Source organism: Coccinella septempunctata, chromosome 9 (assembly GCF_907165205.1).
Source record: "Coccinella septempunctata chromosome 9, icCocSept1.1, whole genome shotgun sequence".
In the NCBI taxonomy this organism is placed as follows: domain Eukaryota; kingdom Metazoa; phylum Arthropoda; class Insecta; order Coleoptera; family Coccinellidae; genus Coccinella; species Coccinella septempunctata.
This window is the reverse complement of record NC_058197.1, coordinates 17,535,942-17,557,001: the sequence shown is the minus strand read 5'-3', so window position 1 is coordinate 17,557,001 and position 21,060 is coordinate 17,535,942. Positions and strand designations below refer to the sequence as shown.

General features: G+C 40.1%; 3 protein-coding genes across 4 annotated transcripts in view; 2 read left to right on the top strand and 1 right to left on the bottom strand.

Annotated features, from left to right (window-relative positions):
- LOC123319966 overlaps window positions 1-21,060 on the top strand; it is a 451,417-nt gene that overhangs the window by 139,913 nt on the left and 290,444 nt on the right. The gene's annotated exons all lie outside the window — the stretch shown is intronic.
- LOC123319899 (fasciclin-3) overlaps window positions 1-21,060 on the bottom strand; it is a 144,088-nt gene that overhangs the window by 107,752 nt on the left and 15,276 nt on the right. The gene's annotated exons all lie outside the window — the stretch shown is intronic.
- Window positions 2,227-3,334, top strand: LOC123319933. Its single transcript, XM_044907023.1, has one exon. It carries the CDS (start codon window positions 2,283-2,285, stop codon window positions 3,210-3,212), a length of 930 nt encoding a protein of 309 aa, XP_044762958.1. The 5' UTR covers window positions 2,227-2,282; the 3' UTR covers window positions 3,213-3,334.

The window sequence follows — 21,060 nt, the reverse complement described above, 5'->3', positions numbered from 1 at the left end:
TTCATGAACTTCAGAATGAGGCTGGTTAGCCTCCAGGTGAGCCTTCGCGTTTCCTGGAAGCTCTGCGTGTCCTGGATGCCAAGAAATCCTCAAAACGTTACCAGAGCTGAGCTCTCCAGCATTTCTGTACTAAGTATGAGGATTTCAGTGATGCCTGACTGTTGCAGCATGTAAATATGTTTTCCTGGACTACCCACTGCAGATATTCTCCAGCGTGCAGGTGAGAACAGCATACAGTTCAGGCAGCACTATGGAACAACCCTTTCCTAGAGGCATGAACTGGTTGAAATGAGGTCCTACAATCCCAACACCCAACGATGAACCAAATGGTACCTTCAGTCTGTTTGGTGAAGACCAAGTAACGAGGCATGCTGTTATCATGGTATCCAGAACTTCTTCCTCATCCCCAGAGAATTTACACTCGTCAGTGGTTGCTATTTTCATTTGGTGTTGACTGAGGCAATACTCGTTTCTCGAGAGATCGGAAACCCTGACTAAAAAGATCTCTTCAGTCGAATCTATAACTGCACCTACCTTGAAAGTGTAAACCTCTCCAAATAACTTCCTACTGAGAACGTCACTTACCTGGAAAAAAAAAAGAAAATTCAGCATCATCAACGCAGATCCAATTCCGTATTTACATCATATTATCCATCACATTCCGAGTTTCAATAACTTCCACTACATATACCCATATAAGCTTTCATTTCCTACATCCCAATCCCCCTTATAAAAAGAGCATAGAATTAACGATACGCGACGTAAAACAGGTATGATTAAGTTCCATTAAAATCGCTGCTAGAAACACAACTTCGACTCTCATCCACAAATTAAATTTATCTAGCTGGTGAGTTGAAATTACAATGATCTATCTCTCGTTATTTTTCATCGTGTTTGCCGTTTTTCGTTCTCTGTCAGATCGTTTCTCTGCTTTGCGTCTCGCGTCTGTGATTATCCACAGGTCGGTTCTTCATCGATGAACGAGATTTTTTTCGAAGCCGACTATACGGTTTCGTGAGATGACTGTATTTATCGAGAGCAATAATTCCGAGCGATGGTTTTTAGGGTGTTTGTTGCTATTAGAAAGTATCGTGTTCATTTCATTTGGATTGATCGTAACCTTGATTATTATTGCAATAATGAAACAGTTACTAGTAGAATTCGTAGAAATTCGTAGAATTAGAACTAGAACTATCCATGACCACGTGAATGATCTCATCCAGGTACATGAACCACAAGAAGTCAGCTTATATTCAGTAGCCTGTTGGGTTGTTGGGGGTTCTTTCGCACTGCGACCATTAGATACATTGTGGCCTGGATCAGAGCTGTTCTCTCCACAAGGTCCAGTAAGGACGTGTAGCATATTCTTGTCAGGATGCAGATACTTCTTATATATAGATGCCAGAGTGTTTTCGAATGACCGAGCCTTTCGAATGACCATGTAGATCATTTCTCTTCTGCCCTACTCATTCATAGGAACCCAAGGAAGTCGTCAATGGTGTTGATAAAACCGACAACGAGTGTCCAGGATAGGTTTCCCCATATGAATGGTTCTTAGGCCAGCCAGCTCTGGACACTTGCATACCATGTGTTCAGCTGTTTCTGCTTCTGATCCACAAAGCCTACAAATCTCATCTGCTGACTTTCCCATACGGTACAAGTGATATTTATACCGACAGTGCCCTGTCAGCAGTCCAACCATCACCCGAAGCTCAGCTCGTGACAGCTTCAGCAGTTTTCTGGTGTAGGTCGGTGAAATCATCACGAATTTCTTTGACTGAGTAAGTCCTGGAGTGTTTCTCCAGAGAGTTATTCAGTTGTTCAACTCCCATTGTTGGACCACTGCCTTATATTGGTCTTTTCCAAGCTCACAGAAAGGCTCAGGTACAGCAGGTGTTAACCCTGATGGTCTTTTTGCAAGTTCATCGTCTTTTTCATTTCCCTCAACGCTACAATGCCCTGGTACCCTAGTAGAGTCACTTTATTGCCTCTGTCCACTTGCTTTATGGTATTAGGGCACTCCCATGTCAGCAGAGATCCCTGGCAGTGTGATTGCAGGGACCTCAGCGTGGTGATATAGATATGCGCCCCTTTGAGACACTCCTGAGCCATCCGTAAACAGCCACTGCCTCGGATGGTTAGCAGCTAGACTTAATAAGGAAAAACTTCTTTCGCTACAGTTCTATAGTCTTCAAACTTAAAAAAAACCGTGTCAATCATCCGTCACTCAAAATTCTCAGTTCAAAAACGTCAGATTGCAAAAAGATCACTAGGCCAAAAAAATGGTGACGCAGCAGGAATCGGCGCACAAAAACAACGGAAACAAAGACGTAACCATCGCTATAAAAGAAAAAGAGGAAAGACCACGTAAACACCGATTCAAACTCAAGGGAATATGGAGAGAGACGCAGCTAGCGCAGCCCAAGATGCCGCAGGACAAGTTCGTACCCCCCTACGACGGACCACTGATACTCATCCAGAAAACCCTGGTCATCGAACCGGAGATCTTGACGCGCTGCAACCAGCTGGCCTACGCCCACCTACGCACCATCTCCGACAACAAGAGGTCCTTCAAGGATATCCTGGACCAGAAGAAACAGAAGAACCTGGTGAAGCAGGAAGAGAAGACCATCAATTCCATCTACTTCTTCTACAGGAAGCACAAGATGATGAAGGAGCAGAAGGCCCAGAAGATGGCGCAGCGTAAAGCCTTGATGGCCAAGTCGAGCAGGAAGAAAGTTAAAGAGACGGACGAACAGCGGGCTGCCCGGATACAGAACTTGGCCACCCCCAAGAAGCTCTTCGTGGCGCCGTCTCCGAAGAGGGGTAAATGGAAGACTCTGGACCAGATGAGCAGGTACGTGGACCTGGCGGAACCTGTGAAACGCGAAGTTGTACCTCCTAGGACCAGCAACGAAGTTAGCAAAGCGGCCAAGAGCTACGTGGCAACGGACATCATACTGAAGCTATTCCAACAGCCTAGGAGGTTCGAATACTTGGAACCACCCTTGGAGGCCAGCAGGCCAGTACCTAAGACCGCCCTGACCTACAAGATAACGCCACAGATCGAGAAGCTGTATGTCGTGAAGATAAGGAAGGAAGGAACAGCCGCTGCTCCAGAAGAAGAGTTCTGGAAGATATCACCAGCTGCGTTGAAGTACAAGGCCACTCCTAGGATACTCCAATTGGCGAAACCAGTCGAACGACCATAGTATTAGTTAATTTTAAGGTAAACAATCAACTAGAAAAGTACAAAAAAGTTTTTTAAGTATCCTACGTAAGCAATGTGACGTTCTTGTGATTACAATCAATAAAGTTTCGAATGCAACACGAAGTTTCTTCATTTTTGCCTAACATTCCAGTCTATACACATGTTTTTCCTGAGATTCTTTCACGAAATGCGAAATGCGACTTGGATCCCAAACGGACGAATGTTAGGAGTGAATAAAATGATAATTATCCTTCCCACAGCCTCTACGGTTATTAAGTTCACAGCTGGTTATTGAAGTTGACCTCGACTAACCTTTGTTAATGCCCTATATAGTGGGAATGCAGAAATATAATAGGAGATTATCAGCGAACGTTTACTCAAGGCACTCCGTACGAAGGAAATAAACGCCTTTTTATACAGCAATGAAACATAGAAGACCTGGAAGATACAGGGTTGTTCGTCGTCAGAACCGGTCAAATAAAAATGAGGTCCTCTGGTCGTCAGAATATATATTATTAACTTTTAAGATAGAAAAATGACATAAACAGAAAACAATTATGTATTATTTTTCACTACTGTCGCTGTCATCCAGGGCTAGATTTATATTTATTCCTCAACAAGGGTGGTGCAAAGGAAACTTAACACCTTCTGTCAGTATTGGTCAGATGAAAATACGAGGATATATTGAAAAATTCTTAACCTTATATAGAACCAAACAAAATTTCGATGTCAAAATTTTTATTACTCAACATATTCCCCTCTTAATTGGATACATTTATTACAGCGAACCTGCAACGTGTCTAGACCTTTCAAAAAAAATGTTTTTCTTGCTCTGCAAACTAGACCTCCTCGTTGGAAGAAAATTTAAGACCTTTTAAACTTTTTTTCAGTTGAGGAAAGAAATGATAGTCGGGTGGAGCCAAATCTGGTGAATGAGGGGGGTGTTCTAGTAATTCAAACCCTAAATCATAAATTTTTTGCATGGCTACATGAGATTTGTGTGCAGGGGCGTCCTGCAAAAACAAAGCACCTTTGGATAGCTTTCCGCGTCTTTTCTCTTTAATTTTTTCCCGTAGAGTGCTCAGTAATGCCGAATAGTAATCTCTGGTTATTGTTCTACCCTTATCCAAAAAATCAATATGATTACTCCATGGCAATCTCAAAAAACTGAAGCAAGAACTTTTCCAGCAGATTTTTGGACACGAAACTTCTTAGGTCTTGGAGAACCAGAGTGTCGCCATTCCATCGATTGTTTCTGGATCGTAGAAATGTACCCAAGTCTCATCCATAGCCACAATTCGGTTTAAGAAGTCTACATCGTTTTCAAATCGAGCACAGATCGAACGCGATGCTACTACCCTTGCACGCTTTTGGTCAACATTCAAACATTTGGCGATCTATTTTGCAGCAATTTTTCCCATGTCCTAATTGACGTGAACTATATGATGAACGCTTTCGTATGAAATATTCGGTGCTTCAGATATCCGTTTAAGCCCAATTCGACGGTCTGATAAAATCATGTCATGAACTGCATCGATATTTTCGGGGACTGACACAGAAACTGCCCTTTCGAAGCTTGCAGTCCAATTCTTCACGGTCGCATACGAAGGACATTGATCACCAAGGGTATTGAGCATATCTTCGTAAATCTGCTTACCTCTTAACCCTTTTAAATGCAGGTACTTGATGATGGCTCGATACTCCAATCCAGGTTTTCGTTGGACCACACCGTATATGTTTCTGCAATAGACTTCACGAAAATCGAGCCCAGATTTCCTTTCAACGTTTTTCCCTATTTAGTCTAAAAGAAGTACCAGAAACAGCCAAAATCAAGCAATTTGGGATACCCTGCACATCTCCCAGTACAAAAATCGATTTAATAGCTGTAATTTTCAGTCCTGTAATCCTTCATCGTCTTGAATTGAAATTAAAATCTCTGACTATATCTGGCCCACTGGGAACTCGGTTAATCAAACTGAATTGCCAGGAAGAGGGGTTTATTTCATTAATCCAAGTTTCATCGGCGAAACGCGATAAACACGACAACTTGAAGATGTTCCTATGGCCCAATCAACCATCGATAACGAACCCCCATTATGCGCAACCCTTCCCAGCTCTAACGAATCAATTTTTAGATCCGCAAACATGATGCATGCAGGAACAAATAGGCCACAAAGCCGAACAAACGGTTTAATTTGGTGTGTTTGGGGGAGTCCTATATTGTTACCTAATTGAATTTCTGCGTCGATAATGGGAATGAAACAAATTGATGACTAGGTGTAATTACCCGTGTATCATACTTCACTCTAATTATTTATGCCGGATCGGAGGCACGTACACAGGGATGCAGCGGGGAATAATGGCTTGTCCACGTTATAGTTGGATTTAAATTAGATAGGTCGTCAATACCTTTATCGGAATCGATCCAGGGATGGTCGGGACTGTTTCCGGTTCGGCTTTTGGCCGTTTCACGGTAATAAGCTTGTGATTCTTCAGGGAACAGTCATAGGCTGCATTTGGGAATCATTAAACGGTGCAAATTGAAACGAAATCCTTCCATCCTTTGTCCCTACTTTGCACTGCGAATTGAACTCTGTTATCAGATATATACCATTTGGAAAACAAAAATAACGATTTAAAGATGGGCCAGCTCAAAGAATTTTACGCAGATTCAAGCTTTAACTGAAACAGTCCTGCTGATCTTATGGCCATAAATCCCCTGAAATTTTTTTAATTGACCCCACCTTTTCGTGAATTTCAGGGGGTCTAACCCCTCACGATAGATATTCTGAAAGAGTAATTTTTCTAGTAATGAATTTGAGAATTTCTTCAATTTCGGCAGAACCGTTCGGTCTTGAGGAAGTTTCAACTGAACCTAACTTTTTGGGAAATTTTCGCAGATCGTCTTTAGAGGAATTAATCTTCCAGGAAAACTATCGTAGATCTAAATGTGATACATATTCTGAAAGAGCAACTCTTCTAGTAATAAATTTGAGAATTTCATCCATTTCGGCGCAACCGTTCGGTCTTGAGGAATTTTTAACTGAACCCAACTTTTTGGGAAATTTTCGCAGATCGTCTTTAGAGGAATTAATCTTCCAGGAAAACTATCGTAGATCTAAATGTGATACATATTACGAAACAGCAACTCTTCTAGTAATAAATTTGAGAATTTCATCCATTTCGGCGCAACCGTTCGGTCTTGAGGAATTTTTAACTGAACCCAACTTTTTGGGAAATTTTCGCAGGTCGTCTTTAGAGGAATTAATCTTCCAGGAAAACTATCGTAGATCTAAATGTGATACATATTCTGAAAGAGCAACTCTTCTAGTAATAAATTTGAGAATTTCATCCATTTCGGCGCAACCGTTCGGTCTTGAGGAATTTTTAACTGAACCCAACTTTTTGGGATATTTTCGCAGATCGTCTTTAGAGGAATTAATCTTCCAAGAAAACTATCGTAGATCTAAATGTGATACATATTCTGAAAGAGCAACTCTTCAAGTAATAAATTTGAGAATTTCATCCATTTCGGCGCAACCATTCGGTCTTGAGGAATCTTTAACTGAACCCAACTTTTTGGGGAATTTTCGCCGATCGTCTTTAGAGGAATTAATCTTCCAGCAAAACTATCGTAGATCTAAATGTGATACGTATTCTGGAAGAGCAACTTTTCTAGTAACAAATCTGAGAATTTCATCCATCTGGGCATAACCGTTCGGTCTTGGGGAAGTTTTAACTGACCCCATCTTTTTGGGAAATTTTCGAAGATCAACTTGCGAGTAGTTTTTCTTTCAGGAAGATTATCGTAGGTATAAATGTGATACATATTCTAGAAGAGCAGCTCTTCCAGTAATAAATCTCAAAACTTCATCGACCTCAGTGCAACCGTTCGGTCTCGACGAATTTTCGAGTGACCTCATCCAAAAAACTCTCGTAGTATGTGAGAATCCTTCGCTAAAAGCTGACAAAACTAACAAAAACAACTGTTATTCGAACATCGAACAGAATCCCTTCTGTCCCTTCATTAAAAAGCCCTCTTCCGGAGTCCCACCAGCGGATTAGGCGCAGACCAGATCGGCGGACGTGATAGAAACGTGTAACGGCAATCTTCCATTGGCAGATCGACCAATATATCCTCCAAATTGGTCGGGACGCTGACGAAAATCCCCAGGCGCAGCTACGTCCTACAAATTCCACTCCGTTTTCGGGACAGCCATCAGGAAAAACAGTGAAAACGGAGGAAATCCCTCCCAAATCTCCCCGCGAGTACTTCCATCTGCAACCGTCGAGTTCGATGAAACGTCCCGGCTAAAAAAAAGAACGGGGCTCGTGTATAGAACCCCGACACACGTCGTCGTCGTCGGCCCTTTTCGCTTTGAACTTATTGCTTTGAATATTTCCGGCAAACGGCTCGAAAATGTACAACTTTTCCGGTTTCCGGGAAAACGTCTCCTCTCGGGAGATTTTCATAAGATGGGGAATCTATTTTTACAGACGTCGACATGATGGCGGATGTGAAATTAAAGGAACGCTGATTTTCTCGGAAGGATGAGAAGCACAAATGAGGTTTTTTTATGTTTCTCCGGCTGGGGAAAGGAAAGTTGGTGGTCCAAACAGAGAGTAGCAACCTAATTTTTACACTGCGACAGCTGTAAAAGAAGGCCCATGCAAAACAATCAAGGATTTTTACATCGATTTAAGTAAGGCTCTCGACTCGGTGAATAGGAGAGCGCTATGGAAAATCATGGGATAACTTGGAGTACCCGAAAAATTCTTGGCAGCGTGTAAAGGCCTCCCTACCAACAACACCGCTTGAATACAGCATAATTTCTTAACCAACTCTGGAATAAAACAAGACTGCGTGTTAGCGCCTTTACTGTTCAATATTTTGGCCATAGCTGTCTCGATAATCAGTCATGGTGCGTAAGCCCTTGGGGTAGGGAATAAGAGATACCGCTCGTCGTCAGTGAAATCCCGTAGTTGCGCTCAAAATAGACCTTTTCTTCGCTATCAGTCATGGAGCGTAGCCCTTGGGGTAGCGAATAAAAGTCTCGAGTAGATCCGCCCTGGTTGTGTTTCTTTCATTTCTGGAGAAATACAATTGATTACATCTCGATATCGTATAGCAAGTCATTTCACTTCGCGAGGTTATCCATTTCGTCAGTTCTGATTGGCGCATTTTATTGAACAACCTTTGATTTTTCACTGTACCCGGTATAAACTTTATAAAGTGCTCGTGATCGGATCAAATTTCCAGAATGTATGTTTGCTGATCGATTCGCTCATATTTCACCCTAGATAACAGCGAACTTTGTCTCCGACTAGCAGCTAATCTGGTAGGTTTGCTATTCTTTCTAGTGAAAAGAATAGCTGGCGCTCGAGATAAGTTTTCTCCGAGGTAACCACGTTACAGAGCGAGTTGTATATCAATTGAGGCTCAAGTTACGAGGGCCCGACTCAGATGGAGCGGCCACATTCTGAGGATGCTAGACACAAGACTGCCCAAAATAGCTCTGTATGGCGAATTCACAGAGGGAGCTCGGAAACCAGGAGGCCAGTATAAGCGGTTTAAGGATATACTTCATCAATCTTTAAAACAGTTAATGCAAATCATAACTGGGAACAACTACCCTTAGATAGATCACAGTGGAGGTCTTTGGTCTCCAGTTATAATGGAGACTCAAGAAGAATACATTTTCGGCCATATCTGGTTGGTGACTATCCATCCCCAGAGTGTGGAAGGATCTGTAGGTCAAAAGCTTCAAGTAGGTACTTTTGATAATGTAGCCCCTTCTACCAATCGTGGTCAATAGGACTTTTTTCTATAGAAGCTCAACCTATCCTCACCTAAATACGTGCCTGCGAGAATCCAAACATCAAACCATCTAGATTTCACGTTCGAGATGTAACCAACAAACGTGTGCTTTATCTAGTCAAGCAATTATTTAGTAGTGAAAGTAGCTAGCGGAGAAATGGATGGCATGAGAACAGGTATTATACTCGCGTGTATTTTCAATAATTATTGTCAACGGGTCCATTGTTCTCAAATTCTTATTGTCGTTTAGCAGGCTTGTGATTTTCGGTTCTGGTGTTCGACATTGTTCTTTTGGTGATTTGAAAGTTAGGATTCATGTTGAGGTTCGTCAAATGGAAAGGTTGTCGGAGTTTAAGATTGCAATGGGTTTTCCTCTAGCAGTCTCTTGAGGTGTTGTGGATATTTCGATAAAGCTCCAATAGGGGGATGGAAGTCGAGAATTCGAAATCAATTGATTTAGGGGTATATTTCTTAGAGTAACTGGAATTTTCACAGCTTTAACTCAACTAGTTTTCCTCCAAAATGTATCTATTGATTTTGACCTTTGCAAAGAGAATGATAGTAGGAGAGCTTTAGACTACATCTCACTTTACAACTGCGCGTCATTTCGCACAGCTAGTCATGAATATTTTGATCGCTCTGTGGTCAATATTCACTAATACGATCCTGTTCATCTCGCAGACGCATCCACGCAACAATCCTCACAATTCGGCCGTAGTCGCCAGCTGACTAAATAATAATTTTCCAGCTTAGAATCGTGACGGCTATGGAATTACTGAAGATGGTTGCAACACGAAGTATGATCATGGGAACGAGAAGAGAAGGTTTGGACGTATTGTCTGACAGCAAGGTCGATGAAGAGCTGCTTCGAAAAAATCCGTTGGAATATTACCAAGATTACAGTGATGACCCCAATCGTCGACTGGGAGAAAAACAAAAAATTCGATTTTATCGTGAACAGTGTTAGATATCCGAAAGTTTGGTATGGAAATATAGGTTTTCGAACACGCTGAATCCATTGCAAGCAATTTCGAGAGCCTATCTCCGTTCGTTTAGATTTTCATCTTGAAAATGGCAGTTCAATCTATGAATTATCACACGAAATCCTTTTATTTCACCATAAAACTCTCCTAATCAATTGGCCGCCCTTACAATAACACAATAGCACCTGCTTCAATTAGAAACGCTCCATCCTCATCTCTTTCAACCTGTTGTCACCCCTTTTTTCTTCGGGGACCCTTTTCAATTCTCACCCTGGTTCCGAGGCTCGACTTTTTCTGTTTTCAAAAGGCGGTGTCGATTGTACAGGTGGACAGCTAGTACCTACCATACATACAATAAGCCCCAGGTATGCCCTGACACCATCACAACTCGTTGGAGAGTGAAAAAGTCCGAGGAATTTTCGAAAGTTAACATACAATTCACTGCAATTCGAGCAGAAGTTTCTGGGGTATCTACAGATGGATTTTTGTGGGTCAAACGACGAAATTGGGTTCAAATCTGAATGATATTCAGATACGTTAACCATGAATATGTTAATGACTGCGGAGACAGAGGAAATACAAGTCGCTCGGCAAAAACCAGTTCTGAAATTTAACCTCTTCGAAATGATACACAAGGACGAAAAAGGAGATCGCGACCGAGTGATAGTTGGAGGGAATGCTTAAGGATTGGGGAATTAAGCGACAAGGAATATTATCCTGCTGGAATCTGGTATTCTAAAGATGGGGATATGAAAAGGGAGAAATCTAAATTATCTCATTTAGTTTCCGGAATTCGAATACTGTTGTTGCAATCTGTTCGCGAGATTTGAATTTCGTCCGTCGTAATGACATTGATTAATATCGAGATAGATCAATGGAGAGGGTTATTGTGGCACCCATGAGTCTGAGGTAAATAAAGTGTTGAAACTGCTTCAACCGTTCGGTCTTGAGGAAGTTTTAACTGACCCAAACTTTTTGGGAAATTTTCGCAGATCGTCTTTAGAGGAATTAATCTTCCAGGAAAACTATCGTAGATCTAAATGTGATACATATTCTGAAAGAGCAACTCTTCTAGTATTAAATCTGAGAATTTCATCCATTTCAGCGCAACAGTTCAGTATTGAGGAATTGTCAAGTGAAATTCGCAATTTTTGAAAAATGCCATTTCCAAGATGAAAATCTAAACGAACAATGATAGGCTCTCGAAATTGCTTGCAATAGATTCAGCGTGTTCGAAAACCTATATTTCTATACCAAAATTTCCAATATCTGACCCAGTTTAGGAGAAAATAATTTTTTTTGTTTTTCGACTTTTCATTTTCGAGTTGACTTCGAAGAGCTCTCTGGAGTGCAATTCTTTATTGAATCCTCAACTGTTTGGTTTTCTAGAATCTTCAAAATGAATTCTATGCACTCCATATCCTAAGACAGTAATAGGACGCCCTCATTTTCAGACAGAGTAGCAAATAGGTCATTTTAGGGGGGGGTCTACCCCTTGCTCATTTTTCACCAAAAAAATCGAGATTTTCGAATTCGAGTTTTTGTGCTAGGGTGAAAGCCTAGGCAACGCTGATTATGTAACCGAAAATCCCAATAGGATCTGTCAAATATAACAGGAGATATCGCAGATTGAAAATTGGCAATTTTTGAAAAATGCCATTTTCAAGATGAAAATCTAAACGAACGGAGATAGGCTCTCGAAATTGCTTGCAATAGATTCAGCGTGTTCGAAAACCTATATTTCCATACCAAACTTTCCAATATCTGGCCCAGTTTAGGAGAAAAAAAAATTGTTAGTTTTTCGACTTTTCATTTTCGAGTTGACTTCGAAGAGCTCTCTGGAGTGCAATTCTTTATTGAATCCTCAACTGTTTGGTTTTCTAGAATCTTCAAAACAAATTCTATGCACTCCATATCCTAAGACAGTAATAGGACGCCCTCATTTTCAGACAGAGTAGCAAATAGGTCATTTTAGGGGGGGTCTACCCCTTGCTCATTTTTGACCAAAAAAATCGAAATTTCCGAATTCGAGTTTTTGTGCTAGGGTGAAAGCCTAGGCAACGCTGATTATGTAACCGAAAATCCCAATTGGATCTGTCAAATATAACAGGAGATATCGCAGATTGAAAATTGGCAATTTTTGAAAAATGCCATTTTCAAGATGAAAATCTAAACGAACGGAGATAGGCTCTCGAAATTGCTTGCAATAGATTCAGCGTGTTCGAAAACCTATACTTCCATACCAAACTTTCCAATATCTGGCCCAGTTTAGGAGAAAAAATTTTTTTTTGTTTTTCGACTTTTCATTTTCGAGTTGACTTCGAAGAGCTCTCTGGAGTGCAATTCTTTATTGAATCCTCAACTGTTTGGTTTTTTAGAATCTTCAAAACAAATTCTATGCACTCCATATCCTAAGATAGTAATAGGACGCCCTCATTTTCAGACAGAGTAGCAAATAGGTCATTTTAGGGGGGGTCTACCCCTTGCTAATTTTTGACCAAAAAAATCGAGATTTTCGAATTCGAGTTTTTGTGCTAGGGTGAAAGCCTAGGCAACGCTGATTATGTAACCGAAAATCCCAATTGGATCTGTCAAATATAACAGAAGATATCGCAGATTGAAAATTGGCAATTTTTGAAAAATGCCATTTTCAAGATGAAAATCTAAACGAACAGAGATAGGCTCTCGAAATTGCTTGCAATAGATTCAGCGTGTTCGAAAACCTATACTTCCATACCAAACTTTCCAATATCTGGCCCAGTTTAGGAGAAAAAATTTTTTTTTGTTTTTCGACTTTTCATTTTCGAGTTGACTTCGAAGAGCTCTCTGGAGTGCAATTCTTTATTGAATCCTCAACTGTTTGGTTTTCTAGAATCTTCAAAACAAATTCTATGCACTCCATATCCTAAGACAGTAATAGGACGCCCTCATTTTCAGACAGAGTAGCAAATAGGTCATTTTAGGGGGGGTCTACCCCTTGCTCATTTTTGACCAAAAAAATCGAGATTTTCGAATTCGAGTTTTTGTGCTAGGGTGAAAGCCTAGGCAACGCTGATTATGTAACCGAAAATCCCAATTGGATCTGTCAAATATAACAGAAGATATCGCAGATTGAAAATTGGCAATTTTTGAAAAATGCCATTTTCAAGATGAAAATCTAAACGAACAGAGATAGGCTCTCGAAATTGCTTGCAATAGATTCAGCGTGTTCGAAAACATATACTTCCATACCAAACTGTCCAATATCTGGCCGAGTTTAGGAGAAAAAAAAAATTTTTGTTTTTCGACTTTTCATTTTCGAGTTGACTTCGAAGAGCTCTCTGGAGTGCAATTCTTTATTGAATCCTCAACTGTTTGGTTTTTTAGAATCTTCAAAACAAATTCTATGGACTCCATATCCTAAGACAGTAATAGGACGCCCTCATTTTCAGACAGAGTAGCAAATAGGTCATTTTAGGGGGGGTCTACCCCTTGCTCATTTTTGACCAAAAAAATCGAGATTTTCGAATTCGAGTTTTTGTGCTAGGGTGAAAGCCTAGGCAACGCTGATTATGTAACCGAAAATCCCAATTGGATCTGTCAAATATAACAGGAGATATCGCAGATTGAAAATTGGCAATTTTTGAAAAATGCCATTTTCAAGATGAAAATCTAAACGAACGGAGATAGGCTCTCGAAATTGCTTGCAATAGATTCAGCGTGTTCGAAAACCTATACTTCCATACCAAACTTTCCAATATCTGGCCCAGTTTAGGAGAAAAAATTTTTTTTTGTTTTTCGACTTTTCATTTTCGAGTTGACTTCGAAGAGCTCTCTGGAGTGCAATTCTTTATTGAATCCTCAACTGTTTGGTTTTCTAGAATCTTCAAAACAAATTCTATGCACTCCATATCCTAAGACAGTAATAGGACGCCCTCATTTTCAGACAGAGTAGCAAATAGGTCATTTTAGGGGGGTCTACCCCTTGCTCATTTTTGACCAAAAAAATCGAAATTTCCGAATTCGAGTTTTTGTGCTAGGGTGAAAGCCTAGGCAACGCTGATTATGTAACCGAAAATCCCAATTGGATCTGTCAAATATAACAGGAGATATCGCAGATTGAAAATTGGTAATTTTTGAAAAATGCCATTTTCAAGATGAAAATCTAAACGAACGGAGATAAGCTCTCGAAATTGCTTGCAATGGATTCAGCGTGTTCGAAAACCTATATTTCCATACCAAACTTTCCAATATCTGGCCCAGTTTAGGAGAAAAAAAAAATTTTTGTTTTTCGACTTTTCATTTTCGAGTTGACTTCGAAGAGCTCTCTGGAGTGCAATTCTTTATTGAATCCTCAACTGTTTGGTTTTTTAGAATCTTCAAAACAAATTCTATGCACTCCATATCCTAAGACAGTAATAGGACGCCCTCATTTTCAGACAGAGTAGCAAATAGGTCATTTTAGGGGGGGTCTACCCCTTGCTCATTTTTGACCAAAAAAATCGAGATTTTCGAATTCGAGTTTTTGTGCTAGGGTGAAAGCCTAGGCAACGCTGATTATGTAACCGAAAATCCCAATTGGATCTGTCAAATATAACAGGAGATATCGCAGATTGAAAATTGGCAATTTTTGAAAAATGCCATTTTCAAGATGAAAATCTAAACGAAGGGAGATAGGCTTTCGAAATTGCTCGCAATAGATTCAGCGTGTCCGAAAACCTATATTTTCATACCAAATTTCCATATCAAACACCTCAATTTCGAGTAAATAAAATTATTAATTTCCTATTTTTTGTAAGTTGTGTCCCGTCCGATGTTCATCATCAGGAATAATCGATTAATTACCGAAATCGAACAGGCATAATTCATTTCCGTAAATTCCACCATACGAAATCAAATTCCACCAACAAAACCCCAACCAGACCTCTCCAAAAATGAAGCACCCTCGACCAACCCGCAACAAAACCTATACGAATCATACTTTGTCACATAAGATAGGTCAATAAAAAACGCCAGAACCGTGACTGGCCGCGACAAACCTCGCCACATCGAATAAAATACTGCATCAAAAACCAGTTTAACGGTATTCGAATTTCGACTGCTACGCCCGCGTTTTCTTTTGTTTACGGGGACCCCGACCGTGAAATGATATGCCGAGGGGGGCCTGCAGCTCTGTTCCTAGTCGGCGCACTCTAAAACTGTTGTTTTTCAAATTAATATGCACGTACAGGACCGTGGGATACAGTGTGTTCTTCGCGAACCGTGACGTTTTCATACCATCGCAATTTGCTCAAGAAAAAAGTGATAAAATCGGAGATTAGTGACTTGGTAATTGGGCAGATATCTTGAGCATTTTCGAAATAATCGAAATCATATGAAATCGTAGATATTCAAAAAAATATCCTTCGAAATACCTCCAAAATTAAAGGATCGTTCAAGTGAAAAGAAGACTAATCTCATAAAATTCCAGCAGGTTTGAACAGCCCACCATTAGCAGGTTCTCCATTCAATACCGCACCTCTCATGCCATTTCCGACGATCTTCAAAAATCACTACGACATTCTCTCAATCAAAAGTGAAATAACCCAGTGACCTGCTTTTGCAGACGCAAAAAAAAAGTTGTCGATGCAAAGGAAATGATTAATCAAGTTAATTCACAGAACACGCGTACAATAATGATCGTTTAAGGCGGTTCTGGTTTTTTTTAACTCTATTTCCGACGAACAACTATCACTTACACCGCTGACATAAAAGGTGAGATTAATATTTACCACTCTCTTTCTGGTGAAATGTTTGAGAATGTATTTTTCTGTCCTCTGATTGGCTCGGAGTAGGAAATGACGTATTAGTCTTGTTGAGATCGATTTGCCTATCAGAAGAAAGCAAAATTTAACCTGTTACTCCTTCAGACCATTTACTACTACAATATCAGTGCTGGTAATGGAAGTGTTAAACGACAAATCCCATTTCGACTTTGATACCACTTTTCATTGGAAAATTTGAGACTGAAGTTGAAAATTAGGAATAATATGCTGCATAAACTAGCTAGTACTTCATGGGGTGCTGATGCAGCTACTCTTAGAACGAAAGCCCCAACTTTTGTGGTCTCGGCTGCCCAATATTGTTGCCCCGTTTGAGCTAATAAAGGTCATGTTCCAAAAATTGACACACAGCTGAATCTTTCCATGAGAACTATAACTGAAACTTCTAGATTTCCACCTATTCAATGGTAAACCGTATCAATTCGGCATCACGGGCATTCTGGAAGCTAAAGGACAGAGTGTTTCAAAATCACGACCTCAATCTGAAGACCAAGACTGCTGTTCACAAAGCAGTGGTCCTCCCAACGCTTCTTCACAGAAGCGAAAGCTGGACGCCCTACAGGCGACACATTAAACAGCTTGAACAAACGCAACAACGTCAACTAATACAAATAATGCACATCAGATGGTTCCACAAAGTTTCAAATGCAAAAGTCTTGCAGCGAGCGAGTAGTATAACAATTGAGACTCAGATGGAGAGGCCACATTCTGAGGATGCAAGACACAACTCCCCAAAATAGATCTGTATGGCGAATTGGCAGAGGGAGCTCGGAAACCAGGAGGCCAGTAAAAGCGGTTTAAGGATATACTGCATCAATCCCTAAAATCAGTTAATGACAATCATAACTGGGAACAACTAGCGTTAGACAGATCACTGTGGAGGTCTTTGGTCTCCAGTTATAATGGAGACTCGAGAAGAATACATCTTCGGCCATATCTGGTTGGTGACTATTCTTACCATGAGTGTGGAAGGATCTGTAGATCGTGGCTGGATCTCTTCAGTCACAGGAGGGCACACAGTCTCAAGTAGCCCTAGGAAATTAAGGTTTGAAAGTACTTGGAATAAATTCCACTCCTTTCCCGAATCATTTCCAAAGCTGTCCTATATTCCACAAAATACGAATACAGGACTGAAATCTCGTAAACCCTTATGGTCCAACTCTTTCCTTGATCCGAATGTAAGGGACAAGGACATTTGGCAGTCTGAGTAGAATACTATTTTCAACAAAGAATTAGTTACTGATCCCTCGAATAGAGTTCCTGGTTTTGATCTTCCCAGGAAAATATAGTCTATTCTGAATCGTATGAGAACAGGTCACGTATATTGAAATAGTATGCTTTTCAGGTGGAATTCAGTTGAAAGCCCTAGTTGTGTTTGCGAAGAACCAGAAGAAACCATAACTAATCTGGTTAATCATTGTCCCATTTATAAATTTCAGGATGGTTTTAGAGCTATTCATACAGTTTCCGAATATTTTTCGAATTGGGTTGTGAATTTAATGTCTATCTGACATATAGAACTTAATTTTTGATCTCACATTTTTCAGCTTTTGTTTTTTCAATTTCAGATGAAGTTTTCTGGTAACTTGGAGAAGACTCTCTGGATTTTCTTTATCTTCGAGGAAAGGATCAATTTCAGCTCATTTACCAACAAATATCACATGGTTTTTTACCACCCTACTATAATCCGTAGATCTCAGAGGGTAGGAGCTTGATGAATTAAGAAAAGAATATAGTAAAAACGACTCAAAACACCCCAGTTTTTCCTAAAAGTACACACGTATAACTGAAGCAACAAAAAGAGATGAATACTCCATCAATTGTTGAGCAGTGTATTCATCAGGATGATGGAGCCCTTATACAGACCAAGTCACTTGATTAAATTAACAGTTAGAACTGTCGGTTCCTTTTCTATTCGTTTAATCTAATAAACCTCGTCGATGATTATCGAAATTTGACGTCTGTTCCAATAAAGAGAGAGAGAGAGAATTAGATACCGACCGCGTATTATTCGTGATCGAATTGTGGTTAAATTAGATCTGACTCAGATTTGTATCTGTATGGTGGTCCGAACGTTAATATCAATATAGGCCGTGAAAGTCCTTTCACTTCAATTTGTTTGGCAATAACGAAAATCGTTGGAGCTTAATTGAAGTTCTACTGAGGGGCCTCAGCGTCCACTTCAACGAGGAATATAATATATTTCTTTGATATGGAGCATTACGATTTTGAACAACAAACAACAATTTTGCCTATGATATAAGAGCTTAGGGAAAACCCCAGTAAAAAAACCTTTCTCCCATTGAGTCTAGTGGATTGTAAGAGATTCAATTGTTTAGGAAATAAGCTGAAATATTTGGTATTGTAGGGCACCCCTCACTGCAGAACTTGATCCTTTCCTCGAAGAAAAAGAAAAATAAGGAAGTCTTCTCCAAGCTAACAGAAAATTTCATCTGAAATAGAAAAAAACGAAAGCAGAAATATGTGAGATAATAAATTGAGTCCTATACGTCAGATTGACCTTAAATTCACAACCCAATTCGAAAAAAATTCGGAAACTGCATGTATAGCCTTAAAACCATCCTGGAATTTATGAATGGGACAATGATTAACCAGATGATTAATGGTTTATCTGGTTCCCCACATTCACAACTAGGGCTTTCGACTGAATTTCACCAGAAAAACGTCCGTACTGTGTCATTCATTCATTGTAGAATGAATCTACAAAAAGATTCAAAAACAAAACTATTGGTGCTATCAAACTTATAATTTCTTAGGGCTACTTGCGATTGTGTGCCCTCCTGTGACTGAAGAGATTCAGCCGCGATCTACAGATCCTTCCACACTCAGGGTAATAATAGTCACCAACCAGATATGGCCGAAGATGTATTCTTCTCGAGTCTCCATTATAACTGGAGACCAAAGACCTCCACTATGATCTGTCTAACACTAGTTGTTCCCAGTTATGATTGGCATTGACTGATTTTAGGGATTGATGCAGTATATCCCTAAACCGCTTATACTGGCCTCCTGGTTTCCGAGCTCCTTCTGTGAATTCGCCATACAGAACTATTTTGGGGAGTCTTGTGTCTTGCATCCTCAGAATGTGGCCGCTCCATCTGAGTCGGGCCTTCGTTACTTGAGTCTCAATTGTTATGCAACTCACGCGCTGCAAGACTTCTGCATTTGAAACTTTGTGGAACCATCTGATGTGCATTATTTGTTTTAGATGACGTTGTTGCGTTTGTTCAAGCTGTTTAATGTGTCGCCTGTAGGGCGTCCAGCTTTCGCTTCCGTAAAGAAGCGTTGGGAGGACCACTGCTTTGTAAACGGCTGTCTTGGTCTTCAGATTGAGGTCGTGATTTTGAAACACTCTATCCTTTAGCTTCCAGAATGCCCGTGATGCCGAATTGATACGGTTAACCATTGAATAAGTGAAAATCTAGAAGTTTCAGTTCTCATGGAAAGATTCAGCTGTGTATCAATTTTTGGAACATGACCCTCATGAGCCCAAACGGGGCAACAATATTCAGCAGCCGAAACCACCAAAGCTAGGGCTGCCTTTCGAAGAACAGTATATATACTATTTTTGCATCGAAATGCCTTCAATATTTGAATCTAGAATAGGAAATCTTCTGCTCTCTGACCAGGAGGGTTTATCAAACCATGCTCGGCCATCCAATCGATGATTTTTCTTGAACTACAGGACCCTAAAGTAGGGAAATCATCCCCCACTGACAAACCAGTTTGATTCAATCGTAAAAATCGTCAAAATGATATTGAAATTTCGGAGTTCACATTCTAAGATCATGCGGAATAAAAGTTTCATAACGCAATAAATCACGTACAAATTGACGCGGAGTTTTCCACGTGAAACGCAGCCAAATTTTCCCTCCGGAGGAAAATCGAGAGAACGATTTCGTCTGCCTACCACGCTTGAAACAGAAAAATCTCCGGCGAAATTAACGCTACCGCAAGTCGAATAAATTTCCGAGGACCAGACATGTTCCTTCCACCGGAATCATATAGATTTCCCTTCATGAAAATTCAGCATCCGAGGCTTTCCCGACCTCCGAAAATCCTCCTGGATATTTCACAAGCCATTTAATTTATATACTCGGGAGTTTTCCACATCCAATTTCCACCCGTGCATCGCGTGCGTGAAGAAAACCAACCCCACCACCCCGTTTCCAGGTTTTTTCCTTATTTATGGGTGTTTTTCCGCGGACTTTTTACCCCTCTCGGAAAATCCACATTTTCATGTAAATTTCCGAGGCACAGGGAGGTCCCCACACGTAGCGGAAAAATATAAACTTGGAATTTATATATGGTAAAAAATTCAGGACTCGTATATTTACAGGGGTGGTCGTAAAGTAGCTCAGTTATCCCAGAATTGTTCTAAAATTCGACTTGAACAAATAGAGAACGATGTTTTCATTGAAAAGACAGACGGACTTATCTCTTCGGTCAAATCTTGTCGTGGATGGACCTCCATGCTTCTCTCGGAAATTTTAATTGCTTTCAATGACCATTTTGTTGATTCGAATAGGTTAAAATGCAATTAGCAGATCCAAATAGCTGCTTTCCAACGAAAAAACAACTGGTTTAGCACAAAATACCACGTATTTTTCACACCATCTGAACCCCACTACATTTAAGAAAGCAAAAGAATGATAAACCAAAAAAAAATCTTAAAATACCCAAGTTTTTCTTAAAAGAACAGCAACCTATTTATACAGGATGAGTCTTGGACTAGTACAAATATGTTAACAGTATGTTATTGAGGTCAAAAGAAATACTTTCTTCCTTTCCCATTTTTCCCGAATTAGCTCGGTTTGAAAGATGCAAGCTGTTGAAAAACCATAAAAAAAATTATTCGACCTAAAGAATCTACTGTTGTAATATTTCTACGAGTCAAAGACTCACGCACTAAGATATTTTTTTCTGAATACTTAACCACCAATTGAAGATTAAACCATAAAAATTCCACCATGAAACCTAAATTTATTGTAGTCAGAAGATTTCTTGAAGAGGCAAAGATTTCTTTTTTAATATTCGCAGAATAATCTAAGTATCCCCTACAAGCTTAAGGAATTTCTCATTGTTAACACAAATTTCGAGTTATGGCCCCACTTCAGCAAGCCAAAAGAAACTTGACCCTCCATTGTGTTACAAGGACGCCACCATAAAAATACCTGCCAAAGGATCCTATACACCTGACGCTCCTAGACAGGTGCCATTATCTAC

Coding starts and splice junctions, on each gene's coding strand:
- LOC123319933 (XM_044907023.1), top strand. CDS start 2,283: ATGGTGACGCAGCAGGAATCGGCGCACAAAAACAACGGAAACAAAGAC.